Source organism: Athene cunicularia, assembly GCF_003259725.1.
Source record: "Athene cunicularia isolate RWA chromosome 4 unlocalized genomic scaffold, athCun1 chr4_part3, whole genome shotgun sequence".
NCBI lineage: Eukaryota > Metazoa > Chordata > Aves > Strigiformes > Strigidae > Athene > Athene cunicularia.
In genome coordinates this window covers 13531064-13553174 of record NW_020799100.1, presented here as the reverse complement: position 1 = coordinate 13553174, position 22111 = coordinate 13531064, and the positions used below count along the sequence as shown (strand labels likewise).

At 40.2% G+C, this 22111-nt stretch overlaps 1 protein-coding gene across 10 annotated transcripts in view; it reads right to left on the bottom strand.

Annotated features, from left to right (window-relative positions):
- Window positions 1–22111, bottom strand: part of HTR2C (5-hydroxytryptamine receptor 2C) — a 242885-nt gene that overhangs the window by 40822 nt on the left and 179952 nt on the right. For all 10 annotated transcript variants that reach the window (XM_026848406.1, XM_026848397.1, XM_026848405.1 and 7 more), the window contains one exon: window positions 6690–7332. In XM_026848406.1, coding sequence (XP_026704207.1) covers window positions 6690–7074 — 385 coding nt within the window. In that variant the 5' untranslated portion in view covers window positions 7075–7332. The remainder of the gene's footprint in view (window positions 1–6689; window positions 7333–22111) is intronic.

Sequence of the window (22111 nt, the reverse complement as noted above, 5' to 3'; positions counted from 1 at the left end):
CTATTCATTAAGACCTTAGTCTACATTTTAGATTAACAGCAATCTTTTATATTTTACTGTTTCCTTTCTCATATTCATTGCAGCTCAGTAGCAGGCTTAGTTAGAGGGATTTTTTCCACAGATTGTAAATAATTCCCATTCTCTTTCCACTGTTGTCTCTTCTGAAGGGAAGTGCATCTCCCCAGCACCTCCTGCCATGCCTGCAGCCATTCCCATGGTTCCTGGGCCATGTTCAGAGCACCCCTGCCCAAGGGAGGGCAGATGCCACTCTCTAAGCATCACCTGCATATTCAGAACAACACCACCTGCCTCTGGGGGTCAGAGAACTAAGGCCCACCTGCAACCCTAAAAATCACTTCCTTATAAATGCACCTGAACTGCTGCTGAAATACAGTTTTCTCAGAGCAGAGGTGGATGTTTATAAGGCTCTGGGAGGCTCAGCTGGCACTGGCTCACACCGTGGCTTTTACCCTCACCCCCAGGGTTTTGCTGCAGGCATTTGCCTTGTCTTCACTGTCAGTCTCTAACTTTTCTTTCTCTTCTCTTTCAGCTGCTCTCCGAGGATCCTGGTTATATGCCATAAAAACAAGCTTGTTTTCCCTGTGCTCCTTCCCACCATCCTCCCAGCTTGCTGATCAGAGGCAACAAAGATCCAGGAACCAGTACTGCCCTGTACTGGCTCCTTTTGAGTGAAGGTGTTGCAACTGTGGCATCATTTGTAAGGGCATTATTTTAACAAGGTGAGATTTCACCTTTCTCCTGACAGTAATCACGTTAATACTTAATATCAATCATATCAATATTTAAAGCCTCACTACAGTATTGAGAGAAGCAATTAGTAAGTATCTGTGTAGCCCTAGGAGGGCCAAAAAGCTAAACCTGATAAATATTCATGTTAAAAGCTTCTTGAGCTTCCACTGTGCTGGGAGATGCTGCCAGTGCTCTCTTGAGATGAAACCTTGGTGATCCTGTGCTTGTTTTCACTCCTTTTATCAACATAGTGTTTCTGCTCTCCACTGCTATGATGCCATCCCTGGCTCCAGGCACCATTCTGCCCATCAGCCAGGCTGGGAGGGCTCCAAAATTCCAGAACACCTAAAAATTTCATCTGACCCCAACATTAATGTTACTACTGGCAGCGACACAGGCAGTTAAAGCAACTGTGAGAGGGAAGGGACCCCATCAGTCCTCTCGGAGATGTCTCCATGCATGGCCAGCAACCCAGAACCAAGGGGACGGTGCTGCCCCAGCACAGGGAGGTACCCAGGGTAACGTGGCACAGGAGGTCAACGCACATTCATGGATTTTGGGTTTACCATTTTTCCAGACTACTGATGGATTTTATTGTATCAAGTTGTAATTAAAGTAATGCAGGGTGATCTCACCAGTTCTCTATGTCGGTCACAAACTAGTGACTAGATTATATAATAGCTAAGCCAGGAGTTTGTCAGAAGGGGAAGACTGTTAATTAATCCAGGTGGACTGACACAGTCACGTACACATGACTTGCAGTCATTTAACTCACAACCATGAATACCCTAAAAGAGTTAAGGAACTCCAGTATAAGAAACTTAATTTCTTATATGATCTTTTTGGAGAATGAAGGGCCAAAACAACCACCTCATTTAACTCCTTGTATCCTTCCCCCACAGCGTTTGGGTGCAGGTGCCTGTAGCTGGTTGGCAGCAGTAAACACTAACCTGTACTTTGAGAGTCATTATTAGAAGTCAGGAGAGAGAAAAATTAAATTGAAAAAAATAAATGAAAGACAGTGCCAATGGCCCCAGCTGTTGAAGAAGGAGCACATTGCTCCTTGCTGGAGCTTCAGAAAATACCCAGCATCATCAAGGTGTGCAGCATGCCCTGGCACTGCTGAGGAGATCTGCATTACAAACGCCCCAGGCACCCTCTGGTCTATCCTTTCAGGTATTGACTTTGCCCAGGAATTTATTCAGCGACACCTGTCATTGTCTGGCCTGATCAGGTGTCTCTGCAAGATGTTCACTGCTGATAGCAAGTGTCACCCTAGAAAGGCAAAGCAGGGTCAGGCAAAGTGAGACTGCAGAACAGGCTGTTTGACTGACAGCTCTTTCTGCTTCCCCCCTTCCCTCTGTAGGGGGGAATAAACAGTGAAGTCTGCTGCAAGCGCTCAGCACATCTCTGTCACCATATAATAATGATGATAATTATCAATAATAACAATAATCTGGGTGTAAAGCTGTTCCAGCAGTTGGGGCTAATGAATGCTGCATCTAATACCAGCCTTCCTGGAAGCTGCGCTGGGTTGCCAGCATTACAGTGTTTTTTGAAACTCAGAGAAGAGAGAAGCCTGGGCACCTGGAGTCATGGATGAGTGTGCTGGCCGCTTGTTGGCAATTTGTTAGCATCTGTGAATCTGTATCATTAGAACAGAGATACCTTCTGAAATTTCCACTCAGATCAGCTGATGAGACTGTCTTACATTCCTTCACTAGTCCTAGGAGACAAAAAGCAGCCCTCTCTTTCTTGCCCATAAACACTAGACACAATGCAACTGCTGCAACTAGACACCCACCACTGCTTGTCCCCGAAATGCTCCAAGGTGAGGAGACAATCTCCATGTGTTGGCAAAAGTTCCATTACATGCAGAATATCTGATGCCCTATCACACCAGTATTATATTAATCAGAGGTTTCTCCAACAAGATTAAACATGGTGTTAATTTCTCATTTACTCTTCCCAATATGTGTTTATTAATTAGCATCCTAATTTGTTTAGTTCTTTAGGAACTCCATGCCATGGCAGACATTAAGTTGTCATATGCAACTCATTGATTAACCGAAGACGTTTAAGAAAGACTAATTGATAAATGTATCAGAGCACTAACTGGTGAAAAATCTAGCATGATGCATCCTGTCATCCCTTCCTTTATAATAAGAATCTTGAATTAACTGACAACTTGTTTTTTCCTTCTTTTAATTAAGAAAACTACAAGTCTTTGTGGAGGGTGTCTATTCAATTTTCTGGTTATGCTTGACGTGAAATCTACTTCATCTACCTCATTAGCTGAAAAGTAAGGAAATTAACCTACTCTACAAACTAGAATTTATCACTGAGGCTGAGAGAACTGATGTGGAAACTTAAAAGCAACTTCATCACTCTTATTTATTTTATGTTTGTTTTTAAGGTTCCTTCCTGATTACATAAATTAAAAGCAACTTCTACAAATCTGGAGGAGATGTGCTGCATACATTTCTCTGTACAGCATATGGCAGCTTTTGAAGCAGCCCAGTGTCGTAATATGTAGACTATATGGAGTGCACAGGGTAAAATATACAGAGGAAAAATGTCTGAACATTCACAATTATGTCTGCAAAAGCAGTAATGCTCTCCCTGCCACAGTCCATGGCTATGAGCCCCTGTTGCCCTCAAAGGAATTCTGCTCATATGTGAATATTTAATCACTGATACTGGTTTCTATGCTACCATGTCGAACAGAATATAAAACCTACTAAAGCATTTGTATATGTTTGCATTTCCTGAACTGTAACTCTTAGAAAACAAGATAAAGTCCACTGTCCTACTGGCCAGTGAGGCATACAGAGTGCTGCAGGCTGCTGTAAGAACCATTTTTCCAAAAACTATAGCTCAAAGGAAACTAAGCCAAGAAACCCCATGTTACACAAGAGGCCAGATTTTTGACCTCAAAACCAGTGTGTGCAGTAGTGCAGATACGCTACTTATGACACCAGATAAAACAGGTTTGGGAATAAGTGATGGATCCCTGGAGGCTGTCAGTTATAACAACAGCATTTGTTAATGTTGAAACTCTACCAAGAACCTTTTCAGCTGCTGTCTCATGTTGCTGTAAGAGCTGGTCCACCAAGCTGAGTATAATATACAGGATACCTGCCTTGCCTTCCTGACAAAGATGGAAATAGGTGTAGGACTCTGAAAGCTTGATGCCTCCAGCATGCGTGAAGCCGAGGACACTTATATGCATGCTTTATTTATATACACCATCAAATGCTAAGGCTGTCTGTGTGCCCTGTTACTGTTACATCCTATGCGATTTGAAGCTGGTGCAGGGTCTGGAGCACAGGCCGTAGGAAGAGCGGCTGAGGAAACTGGGGTGTTTAGTCTGGAGAAGAGGAGGCTGAGGGGAGACCTCATCGCCCTCCACAGCTACCTGAAAGAAAGTTGCATAGAACTGGGGATGAGCCTCTTTAACCTAGTAGCGAGCAACAGGACAAGAGGGAATGGCCTCAAGTTGTACCAGGGAAAGTTTAGACTAGATGTCAGGAAGCATTTCTTTACAGAACAGGTTGTTGGGCATTGGAATGGGCTGCCCAGGGAGGTGGTGGAGTCCCCATCCCTGGAGGGGTTTAAGAGTCAGGTTGACTTAGCACTGAGGGATATGATGAAGTTGGGAACTGTCAGTGTGGGGTTAATGGTTGGACTAGATCTCCAAGATCCTTTCCAACCTAGTTGATTCTGTGATTTTTCTAGATGCCTAGAAAAGGGTGTCTGTCTGTATGTTATGGTGGATTTAAAGAAGAGCAATACTCTTGACACAACCTTGGTCTTTTTCCTTTTGTCCTCTCTCAGACATAGCCAGTCAGTCCATGCCCTTTTAACTTCTGTGTATCAAACCAAGTGTTTATTTTCAGGATGAATTAACAAATGATCACTTGGGAGAGGGGACAGACTTTCTCTTCTGACAGCCTTCACCCCTTGCTGCTGGAATGGCACAGCCCTGGCTGCTTACTCCCACAATTATAGTTTAAATAATATAGAAAAGTGGTTTCACAGGGGTCCTATTCAAATCAGTCCACAAGTTCCTCTGAGTCTCTGTTTTCCCCAAGTGGAGTTTTTCTTCCTCCCCTCACAACGCCTGCTTTGGTCCAGCCCAAGGGAGCAGTACCAGCACCCAGCATGGTTTCAGCAGCCTCATGGTGCCCCTGAAGTTAACAGCAGCTATTCTCATTTTTCACAGTATTTCCACAAGTTCTTCATCCCTGTTCTGAAATTATAACTTTTGCCAGAAAAAAAAAAAAAAAAAAAAAAAAAGGTCTATTTAGTGCTGTTTGCCTGCGGAGAAACGTTTGGGCCATCAACATACTAGTGCTTCGGTAGAAGAGAGGAATAATTGCAATTCCTCTTCAGATCAATGATACTTACTTGTCTCTAAATATGCAGCATGCTTTACACCTTTAAACAACCTTAAGTAATCATTTTCTAGGCAGAACAGAAAATCCATTTCCATTAGTTTCCAAGGACTCAGAAAGTATGTATATAGAAAGATCACTACCATAAATTCACCTTTTTAGAATCACTGGCTAACCCAGAATTTATGCAAGTGCAGGTCAATCAAATAATTCAGTATTTATATGCTCCCTTTCAAGCTCCAGGGAACTGGAGTAAAATGCTAAAAATAAAATACATGTGTTGTAATACACAGAAGATTTAGAGATGTAACTATTCTGACAGCGCAAAATAAAAGGCTTTATGCCTAAGATCTCGATGGCTAGGTCTGTACCTAAATCACATATTGATTTAACTCACTGTAGACGAGTTATATAAGCTTTGGAATGACGTGTACTTGATCAATGTGTTTTAGAAATGAATCTCTGTCTAACTTAATCATTTAAGCAAATGAAGAAGTCACATAAATATCCCTACGTTTTACTTTATAGGACAGTAAACCAATTTCTAATCAAATCTGCAAGTAAACAGCATTATTTGTTTCTAAGAAATATCAATGTTAAAATACTTTTCAAAGAAAAATCTGAAAACAGACTTCAAAAATGATTAAGCGTTATCTTTTAAACACACGCACATAATATTCATCCATGAGCGTACAAACACGGTGATCAGAGATACAGAGGCAAACGCAATACCCCTTTGTAATACCCAGGGATGGAGAGTCCGTCCCAGCACCATACTGAATTGGATTTGAAGTTTCAGACAGATAAGAAAGTTGAACATGTTTGATATTTTACTCCTTTGAAGTGCTAACAGCGCTTCTACACTTGAGCGCAGGAGCAATGCCCCACTTCAGCATAAACACACCAACCCTAGTATTATAGAAATAAATGCTTGCATCTATACAAGCAGTGTTTTAAAGTGAAGGGCATTTGCTTAGCTTAGAGATAAGGAAACTGAGGCACAAAATGGCAAAATGACCCCCTGAAAGGCAACAAGACAAGCTCAGATATAAATGGCAAGAGGTAAGACTTTTATTTGAATGCCAAATCTAATAGCGCAAGCTTCCTTTGTTAACCACATTATTGCTCAAATCCCACTAATATCAGGTATCAGTAGGAGCTCAAGGACTGATTCTGATCGAGCTTAGTCACACACTCCCAGCTTTTCTGTAAGCTCTCTGCCCTAGATAATTTTGGGGCAGTCCAACCAAAAGGTAAAAAGGCGACACACTGTTCCAGTTTCTCTGAGTGGCCTCAGCAATAAAAACAACCCAACGATGCTGACCCCATTCATGGGTCATTCCCATCAGCACAGAAACAAACTACTCCCAGCAGAGCATCACCCTCACCCGGGAGAGCGTGAACCTCAGCACAGAGCCATGGCCAAGTCCACACTGATACTCCCCAAACTACCAACACATGAAAAATTGGGCAAAGCAGATTGCTGCAGCCTCGGGATTCCCTGCAAAAGCGTATAGTCAAACAAGGAGGGAAGCCACTTACCGTACAGGACTGTAATGAGCGACACGGGCATGACCAGGATACCCACCAGCATGTCTGCCACCGCCAAGGACATCAGGAAGAAGTTTGTGGCATTCTGCAACTTCTTCTCCAAGGACACAGCCATAATTACCAATATGTTCCCCCCAATGGTCAACAGGATGACAACCAAGATCAGGAGGGCTGGCCAGTTCTTCTCCCTCACGGACATCCGAGAGACTTCGCCCTTCTCAGAGGCATTAAGAGGATCAGATGTAGGCAAACTCTGATTCAGAGTCAAATTGCTGCTTAAGGACCAAGCCATCAGACCACCATGCAAACTAAAATCCAGCGTAACAGACACTGTCGTTAAGCTGAGTAATATTCCAGTGCTACTTAAAGTGCTCATCGTCTGGGACTGGTTTTTCTGTCTCTTAACCGTGCCTCAGAGATGATCCCTTTTCCAAACTGCGGGTCCAAGGCAGGTGCCGAACTTCACAAAACCTGAGCCAGAAAATCATTTGATCTTCCATAGTGAAACAAACCTTACAGAAGTTAACGTGGAACTCTTCTAGTTTCCTTGGGTGTGGTGAAAGGTGACCACTGACCAGCAACCTCAAGGAAAAGGAGACTTTGCAATCTCCAGCTGGTTTCCAGGTCCACCATTCTGAAAAGGAGAGAAAAAGTATATCCTTCAGTGAAATGACAGTACACACAACACCTTCTTTATCCCCATACAAATGGCATTCTTATTGTCTCCCTTCCTGCTGGCTAGGATGTTCTCCAGACTGCAAGTAATTTATCTTATGGGTAGGAACTATGCCTACAATTATGGGGAAGAGAGAGAATCACATCAGTGTGCTCTGGCTGGTTAAAAACCGATTATCACTAATTAAATGTTTTGTGAAACCTGCAAAAGCAAGTCTGAAGAGCAAAATACATTTCAATTGATAGCCACTTCACAGATACTCTGCTGCTGTGTAAAATAGTAATTGCACAAAATTCAACCAATCCAGATATTGCAACCAAAGCCGTGTAAACCATCACCTTAAATGGAAGTGTTCGGATATATTTTGCACATTCTGAGATAAAGCACAGGTGGTGTAAAAACTCTTAAATGTTAATGATTAACTCTCCTACAGTTTGTTTTTTATTGGGAAATAAATGGTGGATAAGATGCAATATATATTTCATTATATATTAGATAACAAACGATGCTATGCTGTCAATCTCTCCAAACAGATAACAAACAGTTAAGAGAAGAGAAAGGACAAGCTTTCATAAAAGCAGAGCCATTATTTCTGCTCTTCATCTGTTTTTGGGCCACTCTGCTTCTGTGCTGATTAGTAGCATGCAACTGGGCCAGTAAGCCCAGTCCCACCAGCCTGCTGCCCAGCGATACTGCCCAGCACGTGCAAGTATCAGCACCCTCATCACACACAGTTGGTAGGATAGATTTCCTAAGAGTATCTCACATGATTTATGCTTCTTCACAAATTAGTTGATAGTGAGGGCAAGTCAGATTGCATCCCCTGACTGCCTGTGTAATACAGGTCGGAAAGCATCACGCTGCTGCTGCTGCTGAAGGAGTCCATTAGCCTCATGCATCGACCTAATTCAGCAGATTAAACATACTCTTAACTTCAGGCACATGCTTACACCCACTGAGGCTAAGGGCATGTGCTCCCAATCCTGGCTAAATCACATCCTCAGGAACTCAGTTGTTTTGACTGCCAGTCCTGTACAACTGATGAAAACAGCAGCTTTGCTTTGCGTTTCCATTGCATCAGAGTCAGGATCCTAACAACCATGTACAGCATAGGACTAAAAGCACAGAAGAAAAGCAGTTAGCAGAATAAATTTAATAAAAAAAAACCCAAAACAAAACAACCCATATACTGTATGGAAGTTGTTCAGTAAGTAGAAAAAAAATCAATACCATGCAACTTAATTGGAGCACATCGTCAACTTTTTGCGTAGTCCACAGGAAAAAAAGCTTTTCTATCACTGTTACACTGAATAAAAGCCAGATTTTATCCCTTGAATACACTGTGGCACACATGTGACAGTAATTTGCTATCCAGGGATCAAAAGCTAAATGTAATTCATCGGATTACATTAGAGTTTATGTAAAATAAGAAGTGCTCAGAGTCCTATAATAAAATGTTTAACATTCACAGAGGTTTTGGAAACTTACTAATGGGCTTTGTGCAGAAAAACATTTCTTAAATGAGCAGTGCATACAATGAACCCAGATTTGCTTCTGCATTATAGTTAATTACTCCCAAAGGGCCTCTAAACCTCATATTTAGGAAGCAGTCTTGCACTATGTGCACAGAAAATAATTTTGCAGCTGCACATGCAGATGAATTAGCAAGTAGTCACCGGACCATTTATTTTTCCAACTTAGCTGATCTAAAAAAAGTCCTTAGAAAGTTTCAAAATACTTGAGCAGTTTTTTCAAGACACAGCTTTTACTTTAAAGCTGTTAACAAAATTAACCATTTTTCCAAATCACCTTTCCACAGTGAAGGAGACATTAGATACCTTTGTGGCACTTCAGCTGTGCAGGAAAACCCTATTAAAGCCAATGGGAATTTTTGGGTCTCTAGAAACTCCCTCTCTTTGGTTCTATGACTTTTGGGCACTCCTGATCATGCCACAACTTTGGCAGGATGAGGAGAAAGTTCATGCTCAAACAACAGGACATGGTCAGACAGCAGCGCACCCAGCTCTGGTCTTATGTATTCCCAGGTCTGAGTTCTTGGAGGTTTTGGAGAAGGTGACACTACCACCACGCTCTCCATGGATGTGCTTAGCATGTGCTAGTTGGGGTTGCCAAAGAAACATGGGCAGGTAGATACCTCAACTCTGGAGCATAAAAAAATGCCCTAAAACCAACATAGCTGAAAGAGAAGATTTCTGAATTTAAAATGTCTAATTTGGTAACTGCTCAGCACTGAATTCTGAAATGGTCAGTAGGGTCACTCTCTTGCATTTCACTAATGTATTTGCATTATTCCATGCCTGATGTTGCATCAGAACATGGAGTTAAAATAAAAATCAGTAGGCAGAATTATCACTAGCTTATTCATCAGTTTTATTATTAAAAAGAAAATGTATGTTATTTGGCTACTAATGCACAGCAAAGCATGGGGTTTGAAAATTATACTAGCCACCAAATACAATTTGCTTTGAAATAAATTATCTTCAGGAGAAAAATGGGTTTTGTCAGGAATGCCTAAGAAAGGGAGACTTCAAAATTCATTTGCAGGCTCTAAACAAACAATTTTTCAAACACACACAGACATAGACTGAGCAAAACGCTTTCTACACAAAGTAAATTCTGCAAATCTGGTACACACTAACTTCTCCACAAGAAAATTACATTTTCAAAAGTCTAACAGATTTCTCAATCTTCCCCCCACACTCCTGTCAGTAGTTAAAAATGTTCCACATGCAAGAGTAAAATTACGCTATGATATTGAGAAACTAAGTTTTTTTAATTAGGACTAGAATAGTAAAAATGAATCTCAGACTCCAAATTCCATCTTTGCTATTTGAAGAAATTATGATTTCTTTTAAAACTTGGCCCATTCACCTGCCTATTACTTGGAGTGGCTCATGAAAAGAGCCATTACTATTTTTGTGCCTATACAGAACTAGAAAGAAAAAAAAAATATCAAAAAGACACCTAAAAAAGCATTTTCCAGGTGCACTTACGGAAATGCAATACCTGAAATAACTGCGTACATATATAGGAGAGATGTGTAGAAAAAAAAGTAAGGAGTTCTGCCTTATCCTATAGCCCCAAATTCTTGGTTTAGATGGATTGAAGATGTTGGCACTGCTCTGTAAGTCACCTTGTCCCTGACAGTGGCTAGACAGAAGTTGGCAGCCCTCGCTCTCGTTGCCACCAACAGCTGCCCCTGGGTGTGACCAGGTCCCCACACCCAGGAAACGGAGTAAGGAAGAGCACCCTCAGACCAGAGCAGCATCACTGCTTGTTTTGACATTCCCTAAATTCAGCCATCATCAGGTCTGGCACGAACAGCAACACACCTTCACCTCTTACCTTGGCATAAGAAAAAAAAAATACATCGAAGAGAGGTGAATTAAGTCTTAGTCAATGCTTCTGGCTCCATTCTACCACATTTTTGTGACAAACCCTATGCTACAATCCTTATCAAGTCTTATTGACACCTCCCTTCCCTTTTTTTATTTTTATTTTTATACGTTGCCTTTATTTATTGTTTTATTTTTAGTTTTCACTGCTGGGGAATCATTGCTATTCATCCTAGAATAGTATCAGGTTCTCTAGTGGTGGGAATACCTTGGAGAGGACATCAGGATAACAAGGGTTTTCAAAAGTTGTATAGGTTTTATCCAAGACTGTAAAGGTAAAATTAAAAAAAAAAACCCCAGAACCAAAACCCACCCCATCTCAACTGCCTTAATCAATAGAGGACGCATTTTGCATGTTCATTTTGAAAAATGATACATAAGAATTTGACTATAGCAATGCTGAAGATTAGGGCCCACCTTCAGAATTAACCATCCTATTGTTTTGTTAATACTTTTATTATTTTACATGGATTCTGGCTTGAAGTCAGTTTTCTTTTTCACTGCATCCCTCAGTCTCCACAAGGTGAAACTTTATGACTAATTCCTTCAGCTACAGTCTTCTAAGCACATCACTGTACCAGAAAAATAATCCACATTTTATTCATGAATTCTGCATATATTTAAGAAATATCTCCATAATTTTAAATTAAAAGCTGTGCTTACTACAGATTTTCTCCAATATCTAATTTCAAGGCACACATATTGAATTTTGTGGTCAATCATCAATTCCAGTTCAATCTACTACTGACAGTCCTTAAAACTGTAATTGAAACATTCAGCAAACCCAAGTTCTTGTCTGACACTCTTGCTTTTTTATAGAGGTAAGTAATGAGTTCTTAAGGCACATTTTTTTTCTTTCAGTCTAAATCCAGTTTAGAATAAACTGGTTAACAGAAACAAAAATGTTTTTCTAAGAACAAATAAATTATTTAAAGCAAGAGTTTGGTGTGCTGAAGTTTTCAGATATTCTTGAAGGTTAAGTCAAAGGGAAACAAAAGCTACAGTGGTTCATAAGTCTGTACTGGTGGAGCACTGGGGAGTTCACACGCCTTTGTGAGTGTTTACCACCATTACTCTTGCTAAAAGGAGAAAACAAACCAACCAACCTTTCTTGGAATAAACACAATTATTTTTTTCCTTTGAATTAAATGCATTCATCTTTAGTTGTTTTACCCCTCACAGCTCGGAACATTTTTTCCTGGAGAAAATCAACTACCTGCTGAGAACTCAACACGTTGCCAGGATCCTGCCTCTCCTGGACAGACTGCAGAGCTCCTGCACTCTCGTAGATCATTTAATAACTCTCTGGGACTCATAGCCCAAATGTTAACAATATGCATTTGAAATTGGGTAAGAAATCAGTGATTGTCAATTTAGCCCAATAAAAGAACCCGAGTCTCAGGCAGAATCATAGAGGAGATTAACACATTAATTCACGGTCTTGCTGTAAAAAAAACAAGAAGTACTTCACGACCAAAAGTGATGCAATTCCCTCCCCACAAGTAAAAAAGCAATGTCCAGTGTCTTGTTAAAGGCACAAAGGCTACATGTGAACAAAAGAGATTTTTTTTCCTCCTAAACTATCAGCAGTGTTCAGGTCTCAAAGTCACATTCAGATTGATAAGCAGATGAAAGCCAACAAATTGTTAAAGATGAAACATATTTAAAAGTTTTTCCTTCAGCCTTGGCTTTGATGGTAGACCTCCATAAGGGTGAAAATAAATCTGAAGTCAGGTAAACTGAACTGCAAGTACTACAGTTTTTGACAAGAAACCAGTTGCAGATAGTTCACAACTATCTGAGCCAGATAGCTGATGTAAATTGTTATAGCTCCATGAAGCCCTTTACAAAATGGCAAACAATTTAAAATTATATAATAGGATACACTGTTTAGGCAGGCTTAAGGCTTCATTCTTCACTCTAAACTCTGTATTTCCTTCTAATTTGCATCTTAACTTTTTTTTTTTTTTTTTTTTTTTTTTAAATTGCCAAATTAATTTTCATTTTTCTTTGGAATATAAGGTTGCTTTAAAATACATCTTTTCAAGACACACTTGCAAGGGCCCCTTTAGTTTTAGTGACTGAATAAAATTATATTTGCAGAATTCTGCATTTTAGGCACTTGCAACTCATCTTTCTCCTTTTCATAAAACAGTACTAATATGCATCCCTATTTCTGTGCAGATCTATTTTCAAATGGATTGTAAGAATGCAGCAAGTCTAATAGAGACCACCAAGGTGATTTGGGCTGAAGCACATTAAATGCTGGGTTTGGTTCAGCCCACAGAAAAGGCACTGAACAGGAATGGATTTCCTGTCTACAGCTCCCCACTGGAGCTTACAGAGAAGACAGTGAGACTCTTCCACAAGCTTCACAGCTAAACAACAAGGAGCAAATGTCACAGTAATAGATCTAAGGAAATCGTATATAAAATAGGAAAAAATAGACAAAAGAAATGACAGTGAGGGTGGTCAGGCAAGCGAGTCAGACCACAGAATCGCCAACCTTAGAGATGCTCAAAACCACAGCTGGGTCAGATACCCGACCTAACTTTGAATTTAGTCATGTCTCAAGCATGGGGTTTGACTAGAGATCTTCAAGGTCCCTTCCAGACTAAATTATTGTACGATTGAATCAGGAATGTTCTTCTGAACAAAGCTGTCTGACCTGGGGGTGTTTGTCCCTACTACACAGGCTCAGGATAAGACCGGCGCATCCTGTTCCCTTTAGTTTCCCCAAGACCAGAAATAAAACTGAACCCAGGTGGGAGAGCACAGCCGTGAGGCCCCTAGCCTGCATGAAGAGGGGACCAGGACCCTACAGCTGCACCAGCACATCCCCTATCACACCATGGAGGTGCACACTGTGATGTCAAGTCCTCACCTCTGATCACCCGTTGAGGTTGCAGGTGTCTGAGGAACCTACAGTTCAAGTATATTCTGAAAAGCAGCAATTGTAGAAAGCTCCAATTTGTTTTGGTCACTTAGTAGTATCAGGAAGTCATCCTGTCCTTTGAAAGCAATACATGCACTATGAACAGAGGCACATTTCCACAATCATTTCAGTGGGAAAAGAAAAATCAAAATCTAATGATTATTCTGCAGATACCCAGTTCAAAATTAACTGAGGATGCAGTCCAGAAAACTGCTTATGCCTAATTTCAAGTATGCAAATACTTTCCAGAGACACTTTTGAACTGGGGACCACAAGTACTAGCGCTTTGATTAGGGATTTTCTTTCAAGGAAGTATTCAATACTCTCTCTTCAGTTTTACAAGAAATTCTGGAAGCATTCCCAGCAGGTACTGGAGATAAATCAAAAACATTTAATAAAACCTTAGGGAAACCTCCCCAAACACAGCTTTTTACCATTTTTTTTTAATTCCAACACACAAAATAACTATTTAATTACCTGCAAACTAAAAAAGAATATTTCATTTTTTCACAGCAAGAGGAAAATGGATTTTCTCAGACACAAGCTCAAGTAATGATATTTTGTAGGGTTATAATAATGAATCACTGCCACTCTGTCCAAAACCAAATAGCATTAATTTCCCTCTCTGTCTCTTCCCTCATACTGAGTCAGAAAGGCATTAATTTATTTTCTAGACATTTCAAGGCAATACAAGAACACAGAAGAGATCTTAATCTACCTTTTGGCAGTAAGACTAGCATCCTTGGTTTTTATTTTCCCTTGGTGGAAGAGCACCTGGGAACCTTACAAGAAGATGTAGATACTCTACCACTCCTTGCAAAGATAATCGTGCCCTCAGCTCAGACACACAGTAATGCTGCAACATAATAAATCTGAGTCTCATCACATGTTGTCCTAACTTCTTGGAATGATTACACCATAGTTGTTCATATTTTCTGTGCATAGATATCATTCTAAACTACCTTTTTTGGGGGGGTAATTCTTATATTTATTCTTAAATAAGCAGGTCCCCAGTGGCTGAAATTCACCTTTGTAAAAAGTCCAGCTGAGCATCCCACAGCCTCCTTGGTAGGTACATCTTGGGGTCATCATTGTGTGGGATATTTACCTGCCGTTGTGCATGGAGTTAATTGTGAATTAAAATTTGGGTTTTGCTTCATCCTTATTAATAACTGAAAACATTCAATACCAGCATTAAAAAGTCAACACTTGCTATAGGCACTGTATGTATTTGCTCCCTGTAACACAGAGGTTTGACAATTTGCATAATCCCCCAAGGCAGCTCTTGTAGTTTAAAGACCCCACTTCTGCCACCACTGGGGTGAAATTCCCTCAGTCCCTTTTTAATTCAGCCATATGACGTGATAAACGTCAAATGCAACGCTGGTGGAAAAATCTTAAGTGGTAGGTATTTTTGCCCTCAGCTTTTCAGGGCTGTTATAGTAAAGTACTATTAAACTCTTTCCTACTCACAAGAAAACCAGTTTTTCTCTCAAATGCTTTGCATGACAGCTCTTTGTTTGTAGTATTGAGGTGTGGAAGTGAGCACTTGCAATGTTTGCTAACAAAATAAAACATTCATAAAACAACCAAACCACTTCTTGCTTGGCTTTCTGTAGCTTACTTTTTGAAAGTTTTAAAGCCACATCTATTTAAATCCAAAAAACTACAATTTTCAGCAGTTTTTGCAGCACAGTGCTCTATCCTGTGTGTGGTTGAAGAGCTTCATAATTCTGACACTACATATATGGCATTTGTTTACCAGTATGTATGGACCTGTAGGAAAACATATCTAAATTACATACATGCATCTAAATAATATAAAAATCAGGATATGATTTCTTTTCAAATGATGGTTTCGGGGAAGGGTCACATTCGATAAAAATGAACCTGATATTCTGAAGTTGTTGTGCATACTTTGCATTAGTAATTGAGAGCAGAAGTTCATCTGGAAAGGAAGAACATGAATATTCACCAGGCCAGATCATGAGTCATGGCATGAACGTACACACACCATTACATAAAACACATGTGCCCATTTTTAGGGGAATGGTGACAACTCATCTATTACTTAATAAGGCAAATATCTTAAACAAGAAATCGTTTGATTTTCACTCCAGTTGTCTTCTAGAATCAGGACAGTTTGGTAACATCATTCATTTTCTAATGAGGAAACTGGAATTTATTATGCAGTGACGTGGGGCACACCCTGTACCACATGCCACACATGATCCAGGGAGAATCTCCCCTTCTCTTTGCACATGGACCCTGGGCTCAGGCAGCTTGACCCGTCATGCCCGTGGTACATCACCAGAACACAACTGCTCACCATGGGGCTCACACAGCTGAAAACACTTCTCCCTTAAATTAATTTTCCCAGTAAGCACCTGAACCTGCAGAACCCTCTAATTTAAACATCTTATAATTTAAAATAAATAGCTCTCTGAGCTTTGAATTAGAGGCTTCCTACCTAATGTGGTGGTGCATTATTAATAGATGCCAGAGTGCCCCTCCTGTTGTCAGTGCTGCCTAAACATCTTCAAAAAAAAAAAAAAAGCATCAGATAATCCAGGAAAAAGCAAAGCACAGGGCAAAGCATAACAGAAAGTGTCTCTAATGAACTGAAAAAACACTCTGAAAAAAGGGCTTTTACTATAATAGTATAATATATGTTTTCACATACCTGTACAATGTCAGTGAAGGGATTATTGAATCATTCAGGTGACATGGCTTACCTGTATTCTCATACATAACAACAGTTGATATAAGAACAGTTAGGTAGAAAATGTAACTATTCATGGCAAGAACAGCCAAAGGTTTCTACTGTATGGATTAATGCTCAGAGAGTGATTCAAGCCCAGCTTTTGGCAGTGTGCAGCCTCTTACACATCAAAGCTCTGGTCCCACCACCGCACCTCTTCTTTAAGGTCCGTAGAGATGCTCTACTGCCTTCCTCAGCAGAGGAGGGGACCATGACCTAGCAGCTGTATTTTTCCTCTTCCAGTTTTACAGGCTCTCACATGGCAATTTAATATACAAGGAATACATTGGTTCCTAGGAAAGTTAGGCAACAAAGACTGATGAAAGGTAAATTAAGTAATTCCTTAAAGAGATTTTAAAAAAACAACTAAAAAAATTCAAAATACCACACACCTAAAGAACACTGCAAAAATGCAAGGGTGGGGGTTTTTTGTTGATTTTTAGTGGGTTTTATTTTGTTTTCTTTTTTTCCCTCCTTAGAAAACTGATCCATATGGACTTGAAAGGGGATGACTGACAGTATAAACTCAGAAAGTCACTTCTCTGATCTAAGTATATCTCAACTGGATCAGTACCAAAGAAAACCCTAAAGACAAAAGTAGGTAGAAAAGAAAACTCTTAAAACAGGTATTAAAAAGACAAAGAACAACATCAGTCTGAAACATTTAAAGGATCTGGTCTGTGTGATACCTGGATTTAGAGATAAAAAATGATCCACACCATTATAAATCTTTTAGGTTGACCTTCACCAGACAAAATTTCAAAACAGATTTAAAAGGAAAAGACATGGAGATACATGCAAAGCTCTATAAAACGCAAGACAAGACAAGTTTCCCAGATGCACATTGTAGCATTCATGACTTGATGTCTTGGGATTTTGTTTGTTTGTGCTTTAACACCCCATTCTCTAGGCAAAAAAAATTTACAGTGGTTCTAATTTACACAGACTTCATTAAACCATTTGATATGGTGTCACCAGGGAAATTAGGTAAACTCCAGATTAAAAAGATGAGAAGAGCAATTGTGAAACTGCCATGGAATTGGCTAGAGACATGAAAATGGATTAGGCTGAAAAAAAACAAACCCTGGTCTGGAAGTAAGTTGTTCACTGAGATTGGCAAGGTTTGATCTTGATAGTCATTTCATTCTAATTTTTTGTAATGATACTAAACCAAAACATTTACTTTGGGAATTAATATACTGATGATTCAAAACCATCATGCAACACCCACATTGGGAAAGGCTGGAACATCACACAGGAGAAGCTGAATGGCTTTGAGGACTGAACTAATCACATAACTAATAATGAAATGTGATAATACAAACTATAAATAACTAACAGAATTTGGCTATAAAATAAGAGTTTATCAGTTGGAAACAGAGATAATTATTCTGGTGTCTGAGCCATACGTCAGCACAAGAGGGACATGAAAGGAGACAAACATAATCTAAGCTATATATATATATATATATATACACACATACACACACCGAGCAAGGGATTTCTTGTAAAGATAAGGAGGAATTAATGCCCCTGGCACAATTCACTTGAGTCCTAATACTTGTATTTTTACTCACTAATCTTCTATTTTCAAGAATGAGGATTCAAACAGGAACGAGCCCGTGCATTCACAGGCAGGAGCATCCCCCCCTGTGAGCCCGCTCCAGGCAGCAGGCCACGGGTGTGTTGCACTCGAGATACATTAGTGCACGGAGAAGTTGCGTGAGCACTGGAGATTGCTGTGCCATAGGGACACAGCCGTGCAGACCAGCACCAGCACATACTCCAGCTCACAGGCAGGGCAAAGCAAGTGTGGTTGGACTGCAGATGAGATCCGGAACAAGAGTCATATGAGAATAAAAGAATAAAAGGCTTGGCTTGTTTAACTGTACAAGGTGGTACAGTATGTGGTGGACTCCAACAAAACAGAACTGACCACTACCACCATCTGTGCATTTCTTTCTGTAAGCTCCAGTAAGGCAGTGTCATAGTCATGACTCTTGCTTTGAAAAGAAACTACTTGCACAAGCACATTTGTGATATCTCAGCAAAGCCTCTTCTAACAATCTTCTGAATTCCAAGTATTTCTTTGCCTTTCTTGTTAAATTCTGTGTTTGCACAAAAGTACATGTTTGTCTTCAGCTATATCAATCATTTAACTGGTCTTTAGCATCTGAATGATTACACGGTTCTTTGGGTACCAACTTGCTTTCACACCCTCTTCCTCACTCCCACAACACTAGACCTGGTGCCTTGGCTCTCTCCATCAGTTGTCACCCTGCTTCTTCCTCACTTGCAGCACCGCAGGGTGGTAACATGAGTTATCCCCCGGGGAGGTCACCCACAGCCCTGTTAAACTTACCCTTCCATCCACATACACCCAAACTAGCTTCTAGGAGGCTGAGCCACAAATTCAGCCCAAAGAGCCATTAGCATTCCTCCCTTGGGCCAGCTTTCATCCTGAAACCCAGGATCCCAAGTTTCACCCTTTTCCCATTTTCCCTTCCTTTTCTCTCTGCATCCTTGCACATGTATGCAGGCAACTTGCAAGCCTGCTTTCCCTTCTCAGCATTGAATAGGGACATTTTAATACTTTTTAAATTGTTCTGACAACATGGCTTTTTGATTAAATCTTATTATCTGGACTTTAAAAGAAATCTGATCCGTTTGACTTTTTTATTTAAAACAGTATTTTATTTCTTTAATTTTAACTTCTTTCCTTTCTTCCTTACAGCTGAGAGAAGTTAAAAGTGGGCCAGAAATCAAAATGTTTGATCGGCTTTGGGTTTAGTAATAAAGAAAAAAAATTGGAAAGACAGACTATTAAAAAAACCACAACAACTTCGTTTTCTTTTTTCCCCAAAATTTTCTAGCAAAACCACACTCCACTATGAACTAAATTCACTATTGATTTTCTTAATACAGTGATACCGATTGGAGCTTTTTTCCTTACTTTGCTTATTGTTATCTAACTTCAGCTAATGTCCTACTATTTCATACTCATAATTCACTGTTAATTCTCCTTAAACTGATGTAGCAACTCTATTATGAACTGTAGGGTTTTTTCTTTCATTCCCCTTCACTATTTTGAGAAATATAACTATTATCAGATGTTTTTCTGTATGTTCCACTGTTCTAAAAGCAAACACACCAACCCCCTCATGCTGACTGCTTCATGCCATGAGAGGTCACTTTAACTGGTATGCTTTATTCCAGGTAAATTCTGTATTGTGTTGCTGCTCCCAGACTACGCTGGGGCAGATTCTGAGCTCTTAGACTATAGTAAATCACAGATATCTTCAATTAAACAAGTAGGCTCAATTGCCTCTCTGGTCAGACAAACCTCAGTATAGTCAGTCTTAATTTTACAAGAAAATAGTCTAATTGCATTGAAATATCTTCAATGATATTAGAAGCAGGCTCTTTATTTAGAGAAATAATTTAATTTTCAAAGCATTTGACAATTTTAATAGACATCATCTATGAATAAGTCAGGGTGTGTAACGTGCCTGAAGCAAGAAAAAGGCTCATTAACTTTGAGAGAATAGACAGATGGGCACGTTGGGGTAGAGCTCTGACAGCTCCCAAATTATGTAACAAGCAAACAGAGAGGAGTCGGATGCTGCACACATGTGTGCAGGAGTCATTTCCATGGGAGCAAATTGCAGTGACACAAACTGTCATCTATGACATCAGTCAATGAGTCAGGAAAAACAAAATGAAGGAGATGATACATAATGGAAAATACTCCAGTTTCCACCATGACGTGAAAGGCAAAGGTCAATAAAAGTTGATGCAATTTGGATTAACCCAGTTCTCTTTATGAGCATACACGTGAAATAAGGATTTTGTACAATTTGGATTCTGTTACAAACAGAATGCACGAGGCATGCTGCAGCAAGGGAGGCAGCCCTGAGATCGCTGGTGCTGCAAAGAGCAGGCAGATGCTTGGCTGCATTTAACAAAACGGTTAGGACCACAACAAAGAAAATGAAATTAGGAGAGAAGTTGAGACAAAACCAGGAACGTAACAGTGAAGAAAATACGAAGGTTAAAGACCAACAAAGCTGATGCTATAATTGTAAACACAGCCTCTGGTCTTAAAAACAGTCTGCAAAGGAAAACTAACATTTAGAACTGAAAGAAAACAGGTATTTAGAAGTGGCATCATTCAAGCAGGATGCAAAGCAGCCACTTGCTTTTTTTAAAGGAATATTTTTCCCATGTTTACTAAAATTTGGGTGAAACTTGTGAGGTGCATCAGCAATGTTTTCCAGCCAGGCTGTGGATGGCTGGGTCTCTTGCCACAACACAACAAAAAGAGCCATCCCCGTGTAAGCAATGGGTGACAGGCGGCCGATCGCTCCTTACGCAGGTCATGTTAGCATGAGTACATCAGAGGGAGGTGGTCAAATGCACTTTTAATGAACTTGACTAAGGAAAAACAATAAAACTATCAAAACAATTTATATATGAATCAGGTAGCGTCGGCATTTTAATGGCTGGAACAAAGGTAACTGAACTCTAGCAGAGTTGATTTTTTCTTGAAAACGATTACTAAATTGCTTTCACTTTGTCAGCATGGTAAGATCTATGTGAACAGCTCAGAGTTAAGGAAGTAACAAACCGTCAGTTGTCAAGTGGAGAAAAACATTATTCCCTCCCTTCGGGTAAAGCACATTTGAAAGAGAAACACTTCTGTTCCTCTGGCAACAACAAGCCCTTTACAGAAGGGAATTACTCCATCAGAAACAACAGGGCGGGTCCATCACTCCTGGCTTCTGATCTCTAACAACTTCAGTATCACCACAGACTAAAATAATTTGGATGCTGACACCGTTGATAAGCGAATGAGAGTTTTGCTTCTGACTCCAGTTAATCTGGAATTTAATTCCTCTCTGTTTACGCTCACAAGGAGCAAAAGTATGTTTGAAGGCCACAGGCACAGTATCTTTTGTGACATCTGAAGTCTTTGAGTAAAGAGTGGGTCTCTTGCCAGAGAAGAAGTTCAAACCAACAGTCTGAGGCATAAATTACTTTAGTTTGCAAGTACAACTACAGCACACAGCAAGCACTGCACAGAGAGACAGGAACTACGGTTGGGGAGTCAGAGGCAGAACCATCTCTTCGGGCACACGGCACATTAATTCCTTTGCATCAGGCTTGTCCCCAGTTTGATCAGCAACCACAACCAAGCTCTGCTTGAGAGTCAACTCTGTCTTTGCACGTAGGTGCAAAGTGCCACGCAGACACTCCTACCCCATCAACAGTAGTTTGGGATTCCAAATACACGCATGCATTGTGCCAAATAGGTACAACTTCTGTGCAGTGTGCATTAATTTTGCCGGCCTCCTGAGCTATTAACAAACAGGAAAGCCAAGAAGCAGAAGCCCAAATCCCCGATTCCTGTATCATTCCCATTTATTTGGCCACATTTCCCGCACATCCTAGCTGAAGGGAAATCTTGTCACCTGTATCAGCAGACTGGCATTTGGAACAGTTGCAAAAATGGGGATTGAGCATATTTGTGCAACAACTGCAAACACCTCTCCAGTTCTGTGACAGTAAAAGCGCATCTTATTTCCATTTTCTAAACCTTCCACCAACTAATGCAAAGAAACGATC